Here is an 18,041-nt window from a genome sequence, read left to right as displayed (position 1 = left end):
CCTCAAGGCTGACCTGGGTTTGTCTCCCAGCCAAGGTAGAGATGTCTATCATGGCTCATGGGGCCCAGTCATTGGGGAGCGGTGTCTCAACTCAGAGAAGGGTCAGGGTGGAGAGAGTCATAAAGGCAGCACTGGACAAGGGTAGGGCTCAGGTGACAGGCCTCTGGGGATAGTGAATATCACAATAAGGGCCATACCGAGACTGGGAAGTTTGGGAAGTTTGGGTTGTCTTTTTATGCCCCTGGAGGCCTTCCGTAACTCATGACTGAGGCATGAATGGAGGCCCAGTAAGGCCGCTCCAACCACATCCCCTTGGCCAACTCCCACCTCAACCCTCCTCTGCAGCGACAGTGAGATGGAGATGGAGGCAGAGCATTACCCCAATGGTGTGCTGGAAAGTGTGTCTACCCGCATTGTGAATGGCTCCTACAAGCATGAGGACCTGCAGACGGACGAGTCCAGCATGGGTGAGGGCCATGCCCTAGCTCAACCCATCACTGTGTTGCCTAATAGGGCAAATGTGTAGTCCAGATGCCTCTTTGTCCTGTGAGGGGCCCACAACGGGCAGATGTGGCTCCCACTAGACCCGGGGTACCATCTCCTTAGCGAGTTGTGGGCGGGTCTTTGAGGTGGCTCCAAGCATGCAGGAAGGTCTAGGCTTACTGCTAATACTCCTGTGTTGAGGCTAGAGGGAGTTTGAGAGCGCTCTTATGAGCACTGTGGGAAGAGGGAGGGCTTCTAACTCTTAACCTGACCCTAGACTGTGTGCATCCCCCTGTGGCGCAAGCTCCCCTTGTTCCTCCCAGCCCTCGTCTATCTCCAGCAGAAGCTGCCAACTCCCCCCCAGGGTCCTTCCCACTCTACCCCAGCCCTGCCCTGCCCTGCCCTTCCCTCCCTTCCTCCCCTAACATGCTCTCTGCTGGGTTCCTGGTACAGATGATGGGCATCCTCGGCACCTAGACTGTGTGCATCCCCCTGTGGCGCAAGCTCCCCTTGTTCCTCCCAGCCCTCGTCTATCTCCAGCAGAAGCTGCCAACTCCCCCCCAGGGTCCTTCCCACTCTACCCCAGCCCTGCCCTGCCCTGCCCTTCCCTCCCTTCCTCCCCTAACATGCTCTCTGCTGGGTTCCTGGTACAGATGATGGGCATCCTCGGCAGCAGCTCTGCAGGCCGCCACAGAAAGGATCATCCTGTTTGGCCGCGAGTTGCAGGCACTGAGTGAGCAGCTGGGCCGCGAGTACGGCAAGAACCTGGCCCATACGGAGATGCTGCAGGTACAGGACAAGCCAGGCTTGCCCAAGGAGCAGACCCCTTTTAGTGGCTCTGGGAGGACCCAGTGATAGTGGCAATAGGACAGAGAAGGCTCATGTCAGATCTGCAGCTAGAAGTGGGGCATCTGGGTTGTATCCCACCCTTCCCAGGATCTGGGGCGAGCACAGCCCTGCAGACCCCATAGTCCAGGTGTGTTGAGCTCTCCCTCAGCATTGTGCAGGGCCCCGTTTCCCCCTGGGGCACTTGAAGGTGTGTGGTGTGTGTCACAGTGCTCTTCGAGAATGTCATGTCCCTTAGGATGCCTTCAGCTTGCTGGCGTACTCAGACCCGTGGAGCTGCCCCGTTGGACAGCAACTTGACCCCATTCAGAGGGAACCTGTATGCGCTGCCCTCAACAGCGCCATTTTAGGTGAGTGGATCTAACAACAGAAGCAGCCCCTGGGTGTCTGGGGTGGCCCCTCCCTCTCTCCCTAAGAAGAGATGGTGTTTGTCCAAATCAGGGTAGCAAGCTCTGTGCAGGTCCTGTCCAGTGACTCCCATGGCTAAACTTGAACCCTGATCTCCCTCTGCTAAGCAGACTTGCCTGGCTACCTCATGATGGGCCCTAGGCCATGACCACTGCTCTAAAGAAGGCTTAGGTTTAGGTTCTTGGCATGACTGCAGGGCCATGGCCTGGTGGCTGGGACACACTCACACAGAAACTTTCTGTTCCAGGAGATTCTGTCTGCCTGTCCCCCCAACACACACACTTCCTACTCCCAAGAGAACCTTGACCTGGGCCCAAGCCCTGAGCAGAGCAGTGACCAGGCTTTGTTTCTGTCCACAGAGTCTCAGAACCTGCCAAAGCAGCCCCCTCTGATGCTCGCCCTGGGCCAGGCATCCGAATGTCTACGACTCATGGCCCGAGCAGGCCTGGGGTCTTGCTCCTTTGCCAGAGTCGACGACTACTTGCACTAGCTGACTGTGCTGGCTGGCCCACCCAGCCCTTCCTCAGCCCCAGGGCTGGAGCAGCCCTGTCCTCCGTAGGCACCTGGCGCAGGGACCTGGAAGCCACGGGCAGAGTCCACTCCTCCTACCTGGCCTTTCCCTTCTTTTCCTTCCTTCCTTCTCTCCTTTCCTTCCTTCTTCTCTCACCCTCTGTCTTTCTCCCCTTCCCGTGCAGCGGCCTATGACACAGTATTGGCTGGTTACTCTCATATAGCGCCTTCCACTTTGAAAGGGGGGGATTTGTTTTGAGGAGGGGTTGGGGTTTTTTAATCTTTTTTTTTTTTCCTCCTGACTGAGCCACCAGTATTTATCTCTGGAGAGTTTGTGCTGAGCTGGTTTCTGCTAATTTAGTGATGAAGCCTATCCAAGTTGGTGATAGCTTATTATTTTCATAAGTAAAAACAAATGAGATTATATATAAATATATATATATAAATATATATATTAAAAAAAAAGACACAGTATTTATCGTAGTGTTAGTGGTCCAGCACCTCTTGGGTGAGGCTGTCCAGACACCATATGCTTTTATTTGAGTCCAACTCATTAAAAGAGAACCATCTCTGTCACCTCAGCCCAGTGATTTGTTTATCTGAGGCTCTCCCTACATTGAGCCACAGGCCCAGCTGGAGCCTAAGGGAAGCCAAATAGGCTTTGGGGGTGGGGTGGGTGGTCACTTAGTGAACAGGGTCAGACTGAGCTGGTTTGCAGCATCTCAAGAGATGTGGGTCCCTAGACTCCTGTGAGCTGGACCGAGTAGTAAATTACAAGGTTGAGGGTCCAGAGAAGCAGCAGATTGGCCCAGGGCCACACAGCAAAGCAAGGGAGCAGAGGATCCTTGGCCAGCATGTTCTCTACACTCTGCCCTGCCTCCTACTGCCTGCCTTGCTCCTCTCTCCCCTTTTCAATGCCCTGCCTTTCTTCATTGTTAAGATGGCCAAATAATTCATTTACTCTGAATTGATTGCCTGGAAACTACCTGCCTTCGACCCAAGAGCTACTGTGTATCAGGCTGTCGGGAGGAAGTCTCCATTCCCAGGACAGAGCCCCTTGAGTACAGGGGCCACTTTCTTCTTGTCTGGATCCTCACCATCTCTGCACTGCTCTGATGGACTCGATGTCTTCTGTTGAGAAGCTGGTACCTTATGGAGATAGATGCTTGGCTGGCTGGTCCCTGGACTGGATGGAACCCGATCCTCTAGGCCAGGCTTCACTGCAGCGGTGCCAGGCAGTTTTCAGTGCTTGGCCCTGGACCCTCATAACAAAGACTGTTAGAAGTATTTGCTGGCCAGAGAAAAGGACCCCATGGGCTATACAAATATCCCACCAGCTGTTACAGATAGATCTTCACAGCTGGTGGAGCAAAAACAGTCCCACTACCAACAGGGAATCAGGAGGGAAGGGCGGAGTTGGCTGCCAGGACTTGGGTGGGCCATCTGGGGAGAGGACTGGCTGCCTGGGAGAAGGCCTAGCAAAGGAGCTTTTTCCCCCCTGACTGAGCCACCAGTATTTATCTCTGGAGAGTTTGTGCTGAGCTGGTTTCTGCTAATTTAGTGATGAAGCCTATCCAAGTTGGTGATAGCTTATTATTTTCATAAGTAAAAACAAATGAGATTATATATAAATATATATATATAAATATATATATTAAAAAAAAAGACACAGTATTTATCGTAGTGTTAGTGGTCCAGCACCTCTTGGGTGAGGCTGTCCAGACACCATATGCTTTTATTTGAGTCCAACTCATTAAAAGAGAACCATCTCTGTCACCTCAGCCCAGTGATTTGTTTATCTGAGGCTCTCCCTACATTGAGCCACAGGCCCAGCTGGAGCCTAAGGGAAGCCAAATAGGCTTTGGGGGTGGGGTGGGTGGTCACTTAGTGAACAGGGTCAGACTGAGCTGGTTTGCAGCATCTCAAGAGATGTGGGTCCCTAGACTCCTGTGAGCTGGACCGAGTAGTAAATTACAAGGTTGAGGGTCCAGAGAAGCAGCAGATTGGCCCAGGGCCACACAGCAAAGCAAGGGAGCAGAGGATCCTTGGCCAGCATGTTCTCTACACTCTGCCCTGCCTCCTACTGCCTGCCTTGCTCCTCTCTCCCCTTTTCAATGCCCTGCCTTTCTTCATTGTTAAGATGGCCAAATAATTCATTTACTCTGAATTGATTGCCTGGAAACTACCTGCCTTCGACCCAAGAGCTACTGTGTATCAGGCTGTCGGGAGGAAGTCTCCATTCCCAGGACAGAGCCCCTTGAGTACAGGGGCCACTTTCTTCTTGTCTGGATCCTCACCATCTCTGCACTGCTCTGATGGACTCGATGTCTTCTGTTGAGAAGCTGGTACCTTATGGAGATAGATGCTTGGCTGGCTGGTCCCTGGACTGGATGGAACCCGATCCTCTAGGCCAGGCTTCACTGCAGCGGTGCCAGGCAGTTTTCAGTGCTTGGCCCTGGACCCTCATAACAAAGACTGTTAGAAGTATTTGCTGGCCAGAGAAAAGGACCCCATGGGCTATACAAATATCCCACCAGCTGTTACAGATAGATCTTCACAGCTGGTGGAGCAAAAACAGTCCCACTACCAACAGGGAATCAGGAGGGAAGGGCGGAGTTGGCTGCCAGGACTTGGGTGGGCCATCTGGGGAGAGGACTGGCTGCCTGGGAGAAGGCCTAGCAAAGGAGCTCTAATAGGGTTGGGTTTTCCATACCTGCATCACAGTGTGAGGAGGGAGGGAGGGAGAACACTAGCAGCCCTGCAGAAGGGAGTGCCAGCCGTGGCAAGGCCAGAAGTTGAACTCCCAGCCCCTGCCTGCATTGGGCTGAGCAAGCTCCTGCTCTCTGTTAGTGGACATGAGAATGGTTGGATGGCCTGAGATACTCAGTGCCCACGGAACCTTACTGGGCCCTCCGCTGAATAAGGAAAATTATAGAATTGGACCAGCTGCTGGTGATGGGGGCCTTGACCCTGTGTTCTCCCAGAGTTCTACCTTATGAGATGGTCCTGTGGGATGCTTTTTCCTCGGTCCCTTCCAGGGCCACAGCTATCAGCCCACAGACCATGGCCTGGTGGGAGGTGTCCTCTGTTGTAAAGGCAATTCATCTTGTACAAGGCCAGGAATACCTAGCTCCCAAACTCAGGGGTTGGAGACATCAGGCTGTTAAATGGTCAGAGCCTGCCAGAATTGGAAATTAAAACCAGAGGCATTTGCAGCTGGAATGGGGTTCAGAGAATATCTCTTCCACCAGTCAGTCCTCCTTTTATAGATACAGAAATAGGCCCAGGAGATTAAGTGACTTGGCCAAAGTTACACAGCAAATTAGTGGCAGAGAGAGCTGGGACTAACCTTATCCCTGTGGGTTGGGCAACACTGTTTAGTCTTGAAGCTGAATGGCAGATGAGTCCCAGGAGGGATTAGGGTGGCGTGGCCTCTAGCAGAGTCTGAATGGCTAGTCCCTTCAGGGGTGTGTCAGGGATGGGGACGGGGCCTGGGCTTGGTTGCAGAGTGGCCGAGAAGGCCCAGGAAGGCTCAAGACAGCTGTGTGTTGCGTGGGATTGGGTGTCTTCCTGGCTTATGCTCAGTTCCCATGGCCACCTCCCTATTTTCTGTGCCTTATCTCACTGTTTCAGCTGAGTCCAAGTTGTTTACTCTGTTCCTCTCCAGAGGGGCTCTCTGTCCCAGTCGGACAGCTCACCTTTGGGACATAAGCCTTTGCCCCACAAGCCGTGGAGAGGTCAAAACCAAGCTGCTTGAGCCCACTGTCTTGCTGATAGTCCAGGCCTGCCTGCCGACTGAGAAGCCCCAGATGCACACCCAGTCCTGCCAGTGTGCTCCTAGGAGTCTACAGTGGGAAAGGCACCTGGTAGGAGCCCTGGTGAAGGGAGGCAGGAGGAAGACCTGGCTCTGTTGGGTTGTCCAGCCCTGGGGGAGCAGCCTTCCCTACTCAATTTCCCCTGTGGTACCAAATGGTCACTCCTTCCAGAGCGGAAACTTGCAGACACTCAAAGCCAGAAGCCCCTCCCCCCTCACATGAGACTATGACTGGGTGCAAGTCGTCAGAACAGGGACACTATGAGACAGAGCATGGGGGCTTTCTGACCACCCAGCGCCTTCCCACCCCTTAAGCAAGCACAAAGAAGATGAGGTAGAGAAGTGTTGGAGCTGAAAGTTCTGGTTGCTCACAACTCAGGTATGCACGCCACGTAGCAGCCAGACAGCAGAGTGCGACTTGACCACCAGTTCAGTGCACCTTGGCCTATGACAAATTGTGGCCTCTGGCTGCCATGGGCGCCTGCCTCTTTGCATAGAGTTTTTCTCCATTAGTACTACAGCTGAAACAGACATCCTCCACATTGTGCACACTGGTTCTGCCTTTGTCCTCTCAAGCTGATAACTTGACATTAGCATGAAACTTGTGGGCATGGGAGGGTTGAGAGAAAATTCTAACAAAACATCCTATTAAAATTGTACTTGAGATGAAAAAACTTCCTGTTGTATTTTGACAGAATTATTTTTATTAAAATACACATCCGTGAGCAGTCATGAGTGTGGTCTCTGTTTTGAGTAGGACTGCGCTTGGCATCTCTTGAGTGGAACGTCCTGTCCCAGTGGATTTGGGCCCTCCTCCTACCTCTCGAGTGCCCAGGCCTCTAGTGCCTTTGCAAGACCCAAAGAGGATAGGTATGTACGCTGTAGTTCTCACCCTTGAAACAGCTCTCATCTTCAATAAAGAAACAGTAAATTCAGCTTCAGGAAGGTGGGCCACAGGATCTCATCTCCCCTCCACCCCCAAAAAAATTTAAAAAATACTTTCCAAATATACTCTCACTTCAAATGCTGCACAGTCAGAATGCTTCTGAGGGGTATTGAGAAAAAAATGAAATTAGAGCTCAGGAAGACCTATCTAGGGATACTGAGGTTAGCTTTCTGCCTGGTGGAGAAAGGTTATACTTAAAATCCTAGCACTGCCCTGTTTACTAACTGGGGGACCATGGAAATCCATGTCAACATTTCCAACACTCAGTTTCTCCATCCTTAAAATGCATGCATGTGGCACTGCTTGGCACATATGGATGGAGTGCATGTGATCACCTTCCTCCATGAGGATGCTCCCTGGTGTGGCTGGCCCATTCCTGCCTCACAAGGTTTTATACAAAAGATACAGCAGGTCATGCCAGTGTCAACCTGGAGATAAGACTGGGAACAGATTGGAGGCAAAGTACCAGCTAGCAGGCGACTGTAGTAGGCCACAAATAAGAGGGCAAGTTTGAGAAATATTTAGAAAATAAATGTTGACCCAATCAAATGTGAGGGAGTTGGGAGAAGCAAGAGACAGGATAAGTGCAGGCTTTGGTTGGGACAACAGGATGGGTACGAGGCCATTAAAATGGGACAACAGGAGCTGATGGTGGCTAACAGGTACTGGAATGGGGAAGTTTGCTGAGGAGCAGGCAGAATCAGATCTTGAGAAAGTTCCCAGAAAAGCGTTTTGTGATCCGGTAAATTCGGAACACTGTTCTGGTCATTCACAGTGAACATCACCACTGAATCAAAACCCCAAAATCTGTGGTAAGACATACTACTTAACCCTGAACTTTCCCTTGCATTACTACAGAATGCTTCACGAAGTACCATCTAACAGGGCTGTTACTCCACAGAACCCTGTTAGGGCAGAGCTAACGCACAGGGAAGAATGGGCTATGAGATTTAAGCACAAAAGTCCTGGTTCTGCTGGTAAAATTGTTGGTTCATTTTCCTCTAGTTCTCAGCTGGGAGTGATTTTGAACCCAAGGGGACATTTGGCAAAGTCAAGATATTTCTGTTAGTGACAACTGAGGCTGGCACCTAGCGGGTAGAGCCCAGGGCTATGCTACTATACACCCTACAATGCATAAGTTTCCCCCTCCCCTTCTCAATAAGGAATTATCCAGGCACAAAATGTCAATAGTGCCATTGTGGAGAAACTGCTCTAGAATGTAATTTTAAACAATGACTAAGACAAACATCACAGGCACACATTGATTCTGCCTCATTCTATCTTGGCTCTTAAGGATACAGGAAAGAAAGAAGGGGATAAAAACCCCATGACTGGGGAGCGGCAGGTGGTGTGATGGTTGAGGGTGCTGGAATCCCATATGGCAGACCACAGTTCAAGTCCCAGACCTAGTGACTTGCTTTTTTGCTTTCCCTTTCTCTCTCTGGTCAAATTGAAAAATAATAATAGTAGATGAATAAATAAATCCTTTCTAAAAAAAATCATTGAAGAGGGGTTAGAGGTTACAATTTCTCATCTCTGGGACCCTTTCAAGCTCACAGAGGTGGCAGCAGTGATGGGAAGTCCTGTCTCCTCTGCCTATAGCAGGCATAATCCTGCTGCTGTCAGTAGGTCTCAGAGCTGCTATAGATCAGATGACAACTTCTATCATTGCAGACTGCTCTGGAATGGCACCTGGGAGATCTCCTACTGCCAGCTGAAAAGTGTCCTGACACTTAACCAGGAGGGTCAGACAAGCAGGGGCGGAGATTCCCAAGCAGAAATAATCCCCAATCGCATTTTTTACATGCCAGTTTTACACTCACAGCTTGGAGAACCAGAGGGCAGCCTCCTTACAAAATGAATACATGTTTACGTGGGAGAACGTAGGTTCCAGTAAGAGGTCAAAGGGACTGAAATCACAGTTCTGAAGAGCACTGATATATATATGTGTGTATATTTTTTTTTGGGGGGGGAGAGGTTTTACTATAGGGCGCATGTACAGTCCTGCTTTTGATCCTAACAAGTGTGAGAGAGAGAGAGAGAGAGAGAGAGGCAGAGAGATAGAAAGCGAGAAATCACCCCCCAGGGGGGATGGCCACGCCGCAATCCCTTCTCCTCCATTCTCTCGGGATCTTGGGGACGCACGCACACGTGGGAGTCCAGCGACATAGCCATTACGCTAACTGCTGGTCCCAAGAGCACTGATACTTATGGAACAATCAAGGAACGTCCAGAAGAGGAGCCCAGAGAGGCACCGGAGAAATCAGAAAAGCGAATCATCAGCAGTCAAGAAGCCAGAAGTTCGACAGGTTCGAGAGAGCTGGCCTTCTGAAGATAAGTCGTTGTCCAACACGAGACCTTCCCTCATTCCAGGACAACCCAAGCCAACCATAATTCCCACAATCTTCACGTTCTTAATGCCAGCCGGCAGACCTTACAAAAGCCAACGTTGGTATACAGTTCGCAGGGCTACTGCCGCCGGAAATGGATGATCCGAACACAGCCCGGTCTCTTGAGCTCCGCCCCTCAACGAGAGAGCATGCGCAGCTCCTGGTGCGGGCCCCTCCCAGCGCGGATCCACCCCCGTCAGGGCGCGTGCGCAGTCGTCCGGCCGTCCCTCCCCCTTCCCTGAGCCCCCCGTTCCTTAGAAACCAGGCGGCGCGTTCCCGGTGGCGGCGCGCTTGACTCCGGTGCCCGCGCATCTCCCGAGATCTCCGTCAAGGCGGAAGGGTGGACGTCCAGACCCGTCCGACCCATGGTCTCCGGTGTGGCGCTGGGTGGGCGATGCCAGCCTGCCAGGTAAGAGGCGGCGGGCGGCTGCGGGTGGGGGCGAGGGAGGGCATGGCGCGGCCGCGAGCGGGCCTCCTCCCGGGCCCGGCGCCGGAGGTCGGAGGCGTGGATACGCAGAGCCGGGGCTGGAGGGGGCCTTTTCCTGCGGCCACCACGCGTGCTGACCTCGAGAGGTTGCCTCGGAGTTCTCCCTCTCCACCTCGGAAATAATGGGACCTGACGTGTGGTCATAGAATGGTAGAATTTGAGTTTCTGAAGAGACCTCGGACATAACCCACCCCTTTACCAGATGCGGCACCCTAAGGTCCTCGCCCTGTGCGGCGCAAACCCCCGACTTGTGTGAGGATGGACGCTTTGTGGGTGCGCGTGTGTGAGGTGTGGAAGCTTCAGACAAAGGGCCCGTGGGGTTGCTGGTCCATCCTCTCACAATGAGATGGACTTTTAGAGGGTACATCTTTAAGAAAGGGATGTTTAGGCGACAGGTGGGAGGATTCTCCGTAAGGTGCAGGTGGCTGTCTGTTCCCCCCACCCCCACCTCCAAGTATCCCCTGGAAACGTCTCAATGGCTCCGGCTTAACCCTGAAGCTCGGAAAAGAAACAGATGGACTTGTGGAGACAAAAGGTGAGATCAGGTATTCCATCAAGGCCTTACCACACTTGAATGGTGAGGGAGGAAGAGGGAGCGATGGAGCGGGAGGTGAGAGCTTATGAATGGTTGTGTGAAGAGTTTACCCTCCAAACTCCAGTAGGATCCCAAGAACACAGGAATAGAAAAGTTTAAAGCTGTAACGGATGGTCACCAAGGAACGTTATATATCATCTTATTTATAGTCATTGTTTTCCATAGTATCATGCCGAAGGCAGGACAACATGAAGAACAAAGTGGGTGCCCTTCAAGTGTCCATAACCAGGGCCAGACACCACATTTGTTATCTGTAGTGTACAACAGCCTCTGAAGGAAGAACCCTTAGTGTACTGCCCTTTGGCTGAAGGAAACACCGTTTAAATTAAATTAGAAAAGGAAGATACCAAAAGCGTTATTTTGATAAGGAGTGATATGGAGAAGATGGTTGTCTTTGAGTTGAGGAAGCTAGATTCATGCTTGATAAGGAAACATTCTTACTGAAAAGTTACACTAGAGAACAAAAGAATTTTAAGATAATCTATTTTTACAGAAAACATGGAAGAAAAAAGTCACAGTTTTCAGGTTGGGAATTTAGAGAATCTGTCTGAACCAGTAGGTGCAAAATTTCATGTTTGTTGGTAGAATCCCCATTTCATACATAAGGAGAGACTTTCTGTTACCACTTGGTTGTCCCACATTTTCCTATTGGAATGATTGGTCTAGATCTAATCCATTATTACTTTTGTTTGCTAGGAAAATTTAGATATGTGATTTCTACAGTAATCTTATAATAGAGCTCATTAGTGGTAGGACTAGCAATTTTTAAAAAAGCCCCCTCCTAAAAAAGACTTCAAAATTTGCAGTATGGGCTCTGACAGGTGGCATGGTGGTTAAGGGCTGTGGAATCCCATATGGCAGACTGTGCTTCAAGTCCCAGACCTGATGGCTTGCTTTCTCACTCTCTCTCTCTGTCCCTTCCTGGTCAAATAAAATAAATAAATATAGTTAAATAAGATCTTTCTTTTAAAAAAATTGCAATATAGAGAAAAGTGTGTGATTTTCAAAAGATGGTCCCAAATCCTAGTTGTCAGTTTGATAAAACTAATTTTTTAAAAGAATTATTTATTGAATTCCATTTGTTGTTATTTCTTTAATTTGATCAGTGAGAAGGAGAGAAAGGGAAAGCGAAAAAGTAAGCGACCAGGTCCGGGACTTGAACCATAGTCAACCATGTGGGGAATCCATCGCCTTTATCCATCATGCCACCTGCTGGCCCTGATAAAACTAATTTTAATGTATATTTAATTCTGTAGTAGACTTTTCCCTTAGAGTGTTAAGATACATCAAAAGTACAATGTTAAGTTTTTTTAAGATTTTTTTAAAAAATATGATACTGTTAATAAGTCAAGGCAGTGGGACTGGCAGGTGGCATGGTGATTTAGGCACTGAAATCCCACATGGCCAATGGGGTTCAAGTCCTAGACCTGGCAGCTTGCTTTCTCACTTTCTCTCCCTATGTCTCTCTGGTCAAATTAAAAATAATAATAACAAATACAATTAATTAAATAAATCTTAAAAAGAAAAAAGTCAAATCAGTTTAAGGAAGAAAGCTCTGTCCTAGTTCATAAATTGGTAACTATGGATATTGTGGCTTTATGTTTTATTGGCTTTTCTTACATCTGTGGAATTACTTTGTAAAATACCTCAATAAACATAATGGGGCATTATCAGAAGTGTATGTAATTTATCGGGAAAATCCTGTCAATCAGATTCTATCAGAAAGGCATCATGAGAGCCAGCCTGTGGTATGGTGGTTAGGGCAGCTGGATCTCACATGGCTGATTATGTAGTTTAAGTCCTAGACCTGGCAGCTTGAAAAACATGCTGGGTGTGTGCATGCATGCCCAAAATCACTAAAGGCTTTGAGGCAGAAATAGAGGAGAAGGGATTGCTACGGGCCATTCCCCATGAAGAGTACTTTCTCACGTTCTCTCTCTCTGCCTGATTAGTGCACACACCCTCTAGCAAAATTTAAAAAAGAAAAACAAATACAAAAAAAACACTGGGCTTGTGTGCATGTGTGCCCCAAATCCTGACAGGATGGAGAGATGGAGATAGGGTTATATATGAAACACCAAACTGAGGAATGCTTTCTCCCTTTCTTTCTTTTCTTTTTGTCCCTCTCTGGTGAGTGCATGTGCCCTTTGGCAAAAAGAAAACAAAGAAAAAGAAAAGCAAGGCATCATAAAAAGTAATATATTCTGTGTAGAAACTTTCATTACTTTCATGTTGACCCAGATGGAAGTCAGATAAGTGGGCCCAAATCACGATAAGATGGAAGGTAGCAATTGCCACCTGTAGAACTTGATGGGGTGTGGCAGGGTGCTTTGAAAGTAAGCCTAAATACTTCCGTGACTGAGCCATTAGAGAAGGTACTGCTTAAATGTGGCTGTATACGCCTCACAGATTTGTGTGCATTTTCTGATGTGTGCTCTTAAAATCAGTCAGAAAGACATTTGTTTGCAGAGAAGGGTGGACTTACAGAGGTCTCTCAGAGTGTTTCTTAGTTACTATAATAGTGAAAGCTTTGACAAATAATTACTTAACATCCACTCCATTTTCTGGGGCAGCTGAAGGCAGTTATCAAATCTGGCCTGTAATAAAGTAATCAGCAGTATTTTGACAGGTCAGCCATGAAGAAACCTTATCAGATGACCTATAGTTCTAACAGGATCCACTTTCCCTGAACTGATTTTTCTAGTTTCACCATAAGCAGAGAAATGAAATGGGGATTCAGTGTCATCTGATGTAAGGAGTTGAAATGCTGAGGGTGATGTGGTGATTCAGGTGACTGGATTCCACATGGGTGACTGTGCAGTTTGAGTCCCCAATCTGGCAGCTTGAAAAACATGCCAGGCACATCTGTGCATAACCAAAATCCCAAGAAGAGAAAGGGTTGTGGTGTGGCCATCCTCCCCGAGTGTGCTTTCTCACTTTCCCTCTCTGTTTCTTTTTCTGCCCTGTACCAAAAAGAAAGGAAAGAAGGGAGGGAGGAGTTGGTATCCAGAAAACACAGGAATCAGACCACTAACTTGGAAGTATAAAAAATAACTCTCCAATGCCTGAAAGATCACTCATGATGCATACTTATACAAGGGATTCAGTTCTAGGATAAACCCACAAGTGGAACTGTAAAGCATTTGGGAAAAAATGAAAGATTTTGCTGTTTTCGAGAATTTGTATACCATATAGATACATTACTTTTCTTACAAAGTAACAGCTTTAGTTAGTAAACTTAAAAGTAGTCTTTACATTACTTTTCTTACAAAGTAACAGCTTTATGTTAGTAAACTTAAAAGTAGTCTTAAATTTGGAGTCTGAAAGTTCAAAGTGAAAATGTAGATGGGACCAGCAGATGATGAAATGGTTACATGGCTGGACTCCCATATGGTCCACTGCAGTTCAAGTCCCAGACCAGCAGCATAAAACCCATACTGGACAGTGTGCATGAGTGCCCAATATCTTGAGAGGAGAATGAAGAAGGGATTATGGTATAGCCATCCCCCCAAGGGATGATTTCTAGGGATTGGCTTCTCACTTTCTGTCTTTCTCTGTCAAGCATGCATGCCCTATAGCAAAAACCTCTCCTAAAAAAGATAAAGAGGAAAAAAAAAAAAAGATAAAGAGGGACTAGCAGTTGGCATAATGGGTATGTCGCTGGAGTCTGATGTAGTCGACCACGGTTCGAGTCCCAGACCCGGTGGCTTAAACGCATGCCAGGCACATGTGCATGCGTGCCCAAGATCCCGAGAGGAGAATGAAGGAGAAGGGACTACAGTGTGGCTATCCCCCCTGGGGGGTGATTTCTCACTTTCTGTCCCTCTGTCTTTCCCTGTTGTCTTTCTGGTGAGCACATGCACCCTGTAGCAAAAACCTCTAAAAAAAAGAAAAAGAAAAAGAAAAAGAAAAGAAAGAAAGAAAAAGAGGGGCCAGCAGGAGGTGACATGGTGATTAGGGGTACTGAACTCCCACGTGGCCAGTCATGGTTTGAGTCCCGGACCTGGCATCTTGCTTTCTCACTTTCTCTCTCTCTCTCTCTCTCTCTCTCTCTCTCTCTCTCATGCTGTCCTTCTCTGGCCAAATTGAACTAACTAACTAAATAACTAATTAAAGTTAAATAAAACAATTCCTTTAAAAGAAAAAAGAAATTTAGATGTTAGGCATTTTAAAAGGTAGGTGTGAAAATTATTTTAAATAAACTTGGGCTTTTGAAAATTAGAATGAGAGATGCTGAGGAAAACATGAAAGTAATAAGACTTCCCTTTTTCTTAATACCATTTACAGATTAGACATCAGGTCAGGAATGAGCTACTAAGGTACCATCTCTTCAAACCAAGACAGAGAAAATGAAAAATTTCTATCTCATGGTAATGGGAGTAAACACTTAGAAAATAGGGACTAGGGTCAGTCCCATGGCCTACTGGTTAAGGTAGCCAGATCTCACATGGTCGACCATGCAGTTCACTTCCTGGACCTAGAGACTTGAGAGGCACACAGGACACACGTGTGTGCCCCAAATCCCAACAGGATGTAGAAATGGAAGAGATGGGATTGCAGTATGACTATGCCCCATGGGAAGTGCTTTCTACTTCTCTCTGGTAAATGCACTTGCCCTCTGTCAAATTAAAAACAAAATGAGGCAGGGTAGAAAAGGTAGCAGTTAAGGTGACCACGGCTTGAGTACCCTATCTAGTGGCTTAAAACTCCTGCTGGTTGTGTGTGTGTGTGCATGCCCAAAATCCTGAGAGGAGAATAGAGGAAAAGAGACTGGGACATAGCTATCCCCCTGGGGGAAGATTTTTCACTTTCTGTGTCTCAGTCTCCTTTTGTCTCTCTGACAAACACAAGAACCCTATAGCAAAAATCTCTCAAAAAAAATTTTTTTTTCTTTTTTTTAAAAGGGGGCTAGCAGGTGGTGGTGGTTAAGGTGCTAGACTTCCATGTAGCCAACTGCAGTCTGGATCCCAGACCCAGAGGCTTGAAACGGGCTGGTGCATATGCATACATGTCCAAAATCCTGAGGAGAATGGACAAAGAAAGATTGCAGTGTGGCCATCTCCTCTGGGGGTGATTTCTCACTTTCCTTCTCTGTCTTTTTCCAGTGAGTGCAGAAGCCCTGTAGGAAAAAAAATAAAAAAAGAAAAGAAAAGAAAGAAATTAAATGGGACTACCAGGTGGTGTGGAGGTTAAGGTGGGCTGGATCCCACATGGCCAGCTATGCAGTTCATTCTGTTTGATTCCCAGGCTTGGCAGCTTGGAAATCATGCCAGGTGTGTGTGCATATGTGCCCAAATCCTGAGAAAAGGTTGCAGGTATAGCTATCTCCTCTGGGAGATGGTGGGTGATTTCTCACTCTCTCCCCCTGCCCAGTAAGTGCATACACCCTATAGCAAAACCAAAAAATGGGGAGGAATGAAAATTTCTACATTACATACATGCACTTGGGCCCTGTCCTTAAATACTTGTTCTTTAGTTCCTGCCTTTTTTTTTTTTCTTAAATAATTATTTAATTTTGTTTATTAGCATTATTTTTAATTTGACCAGAGAGAGGGGTAAAGTAAGAAAGCAAGCCATCAGGTCCAGACTCCAACTGCATTCGGCCATATGAAAGCACCTTAGCCACCACGTCAGCTGCCAGCCCCTAGTTTCTACTTTTTTCTTTTAAAGAATTGATTTTTTTTTTTTGGAGAGGTTTTTGCTATTGGGTGCGTGTGCTCGCTAGAAAGACAGAAAGAGACAGAGACAGAAAGTGAGAAATCACCTCCCAGGGGGATGGCCATACTGCAATCCTTTCTCCTCCATTCTCCTCTCGAGATCTTGAGCATGCACGCACACATGCCGGCGTGAGTTTAAGCCATCGGGACCGGGACTCAAACGCAGTCGACTGGAAATTCAGTGACATAGCCGTTACACCAACCGCTGATCCGAAAGAATTGTTTTATTTAAATGTATTTATTTATTTTAATTTGACCAGAGAAGGACAAAGTGAGAACAAGAGCAAGAAAGAGAAAGAGGGAAAGTGAGAAAGCAAGCCACCAGATCTGGAACTCGAACTGTAGTAGGCCATGTGGGAGTGTCCAGCACCTTCACCGCCATGCCATCCACTGGCCCCTGGCCTTATTATTTGTTTATTATTTATATATAGGATGCTATAGGATGTGTGCATTTGCTGAAGAGAGACAGAGAGAAAGAGAAAGTGAGAATTCATCCCACAAGGGGGATGGATGGCCACTCCGCAATTCCTTCTTCATTCTCCTTTTAGGATTTTGGGCACGTGTATACATGCTTTTGGTGTGTTTTTTTAGCTTTCAGGGTCCAGGACTCAAACTGCAATTAGCCATATGGGATCTAGCACCTTACCCACCACACCACCTACTGGCTCTCACAATTATATTTTACAAATATGGTCCAAATTCTGGACCATAATTTTTTTTTCCTTTTTTTTGAGAAGTTTTTGCTATAGGGCACGTGCGCTTGCCAGAAAGACATAGACAGAGAGACAGAAAGCAAGAAATCACCCCCCCCCCAGGGGGGATGGCCACCCCGCAATCCCTTCTCCTCCATTCTCCTCTCGGGATCTTTGGCACGCACGCATACGCGCCCAGCGTGAGTTTAAGCCGCCAGGTCCAGGACTCGAACTGCGGTCGACTACATGGGAGTCCAGCGACATAGCCATTATGCTAACTGCTGGTCCCAGACCATAACTTTTTAGAAAATGATTTATTTAATCATATTTATCATTGTTATTATTATTTTTTAATTTGACCAGAGAGAGAGGTAAAATGAGAAAAAAGCTGCCAGGTCTGGGACTCAAACCATGGTTGGCCATGTAGGAGTCAGGAGTCCAGCGCCTTAACCACCAAGCCACCTGCCAGTCCCCAGACCATAATTTCCTAAGCTACATAATTTATAACAGAAAGCAAAATGAAAATGATATAGAGGTTTAACACCAGTATATTAAAACCTGGTTCATGTAGTCAGTAATATACCAAGTAACCCTTAAACACTATGATAATGGACCAGCAGGTGGCACAGTGGTTAATGTACTAGACTCCCATATGGCCAACTAAGGTTCAAGTCCTGGACGTGGTGGCTTGCTTTCTCACTTTCCCTCTCTCTCTGTCTTTCTCTCTCGCTCTGGTGAGAGTATGTGCCCTATAGCAAATTTAGTAGTAGTAGTAATGATAATAATAATAGTAATAATAATAATAATAATATGGGGCCAGCAAATGGTGTAGCAATTACATTGCTGGACTCCTACATAGCCAACCACAGTCCGAGTCCTAGACCTGGCGGCTTGAAAATCACATTGGAGGACCAGCAGTTAGCGTAATGACTATGTCACTGGACTCCCATGTAGTTGACCACGGTTTGCGTCCCGGACCTGGCAGCTTAAACTCAGGCCGGGTACGTGTGCGTGTGTGCCCAAGATCCTAAGAGGAGAATGGAGAAGGGATTGCGGTGTAGCCATCCCCCTTGGGGGGTGATTTCTCACTTTCTGTCTCTCTGTCTCTTTCTGTCTGTCTGGCGAGCGCACGCGCCCTATAGCAAAAACCTCC

At 47.7% G+C, this 18,041-nt stretch overlaps 2 protein-coding genes across 3 annotated transcripts in view; both read left to right on the top strand.

Moving 5' to 3' along the window:
* The window catches only part of RANBP10 (RAN binding protein 10), a gene marked incomplete at its 5' end in the record, with an annotated part of 46,385 nt that extends 43,686 nt beyond the window's left edge, over positions 1 to 2,699 (top strand). Inside the window, 5 exon segments of the mRNA XM_006172121.3 lie at positions 346 to 467; positions 1,137 to 1,163; positions 1,166 to 1,272; positions 1,568 to 1,679; positions 2,097 to 2,699. Coding sequence (XP_006172183.2) covers positions 346 to 467; positions 1,137 to 1,163; positions 1,166 to 1,272; positions 1,568 to 1,679; positions 2,097 to 2,227 — 499 coding nt within the window.
* A 6,517-nt stretch (positions 2,700 to 9,216) lies between these two features.
* GFOD2 (Gfo/Idh/MocA-like oxidoreductase domain containing 2) overlaps positions 9,217 to 18,041 on the top strand; it is a 54,273-nt gene continuing 45,448 nt past the window's right edge. The window contains exon 1 of one of the 2 annotated variants that reach the window (XM_006165236.3): positions 9,217 to 9,806. The gene's annotated coding sequence lies outside the window, so the exon portion shown is untranslated. Of the gene's footprint in view, positions 9,807 to 10,316; positions 10,420 to 18,041 lie in introns of those variants that run through there. The other variant, XM_006165237.3, reaches the window with a different exon arrangement.

This window comes from Tupaia chinensis, unplaced genomic scaffold (assembly GCF_000334495.1).
Source record: "Tupaia chinensis unplaced genomic scaffold, TupChi_1.0 Scaffold143830_1, whole genome shotgun sequence".
NCBI classification, from domain to species: domain Eukaryota; kingdom Metazoa; phylum Chordata; class Mammalia; order Scandentia; family Tupaiidae; genus Tupaia; species Tupaia belangeri.
The sequence above is the reverse complement of the archived record's forward strand: the minus strand, read 5'-3'. Positions and strand labels throughout refer to the sequence as shown.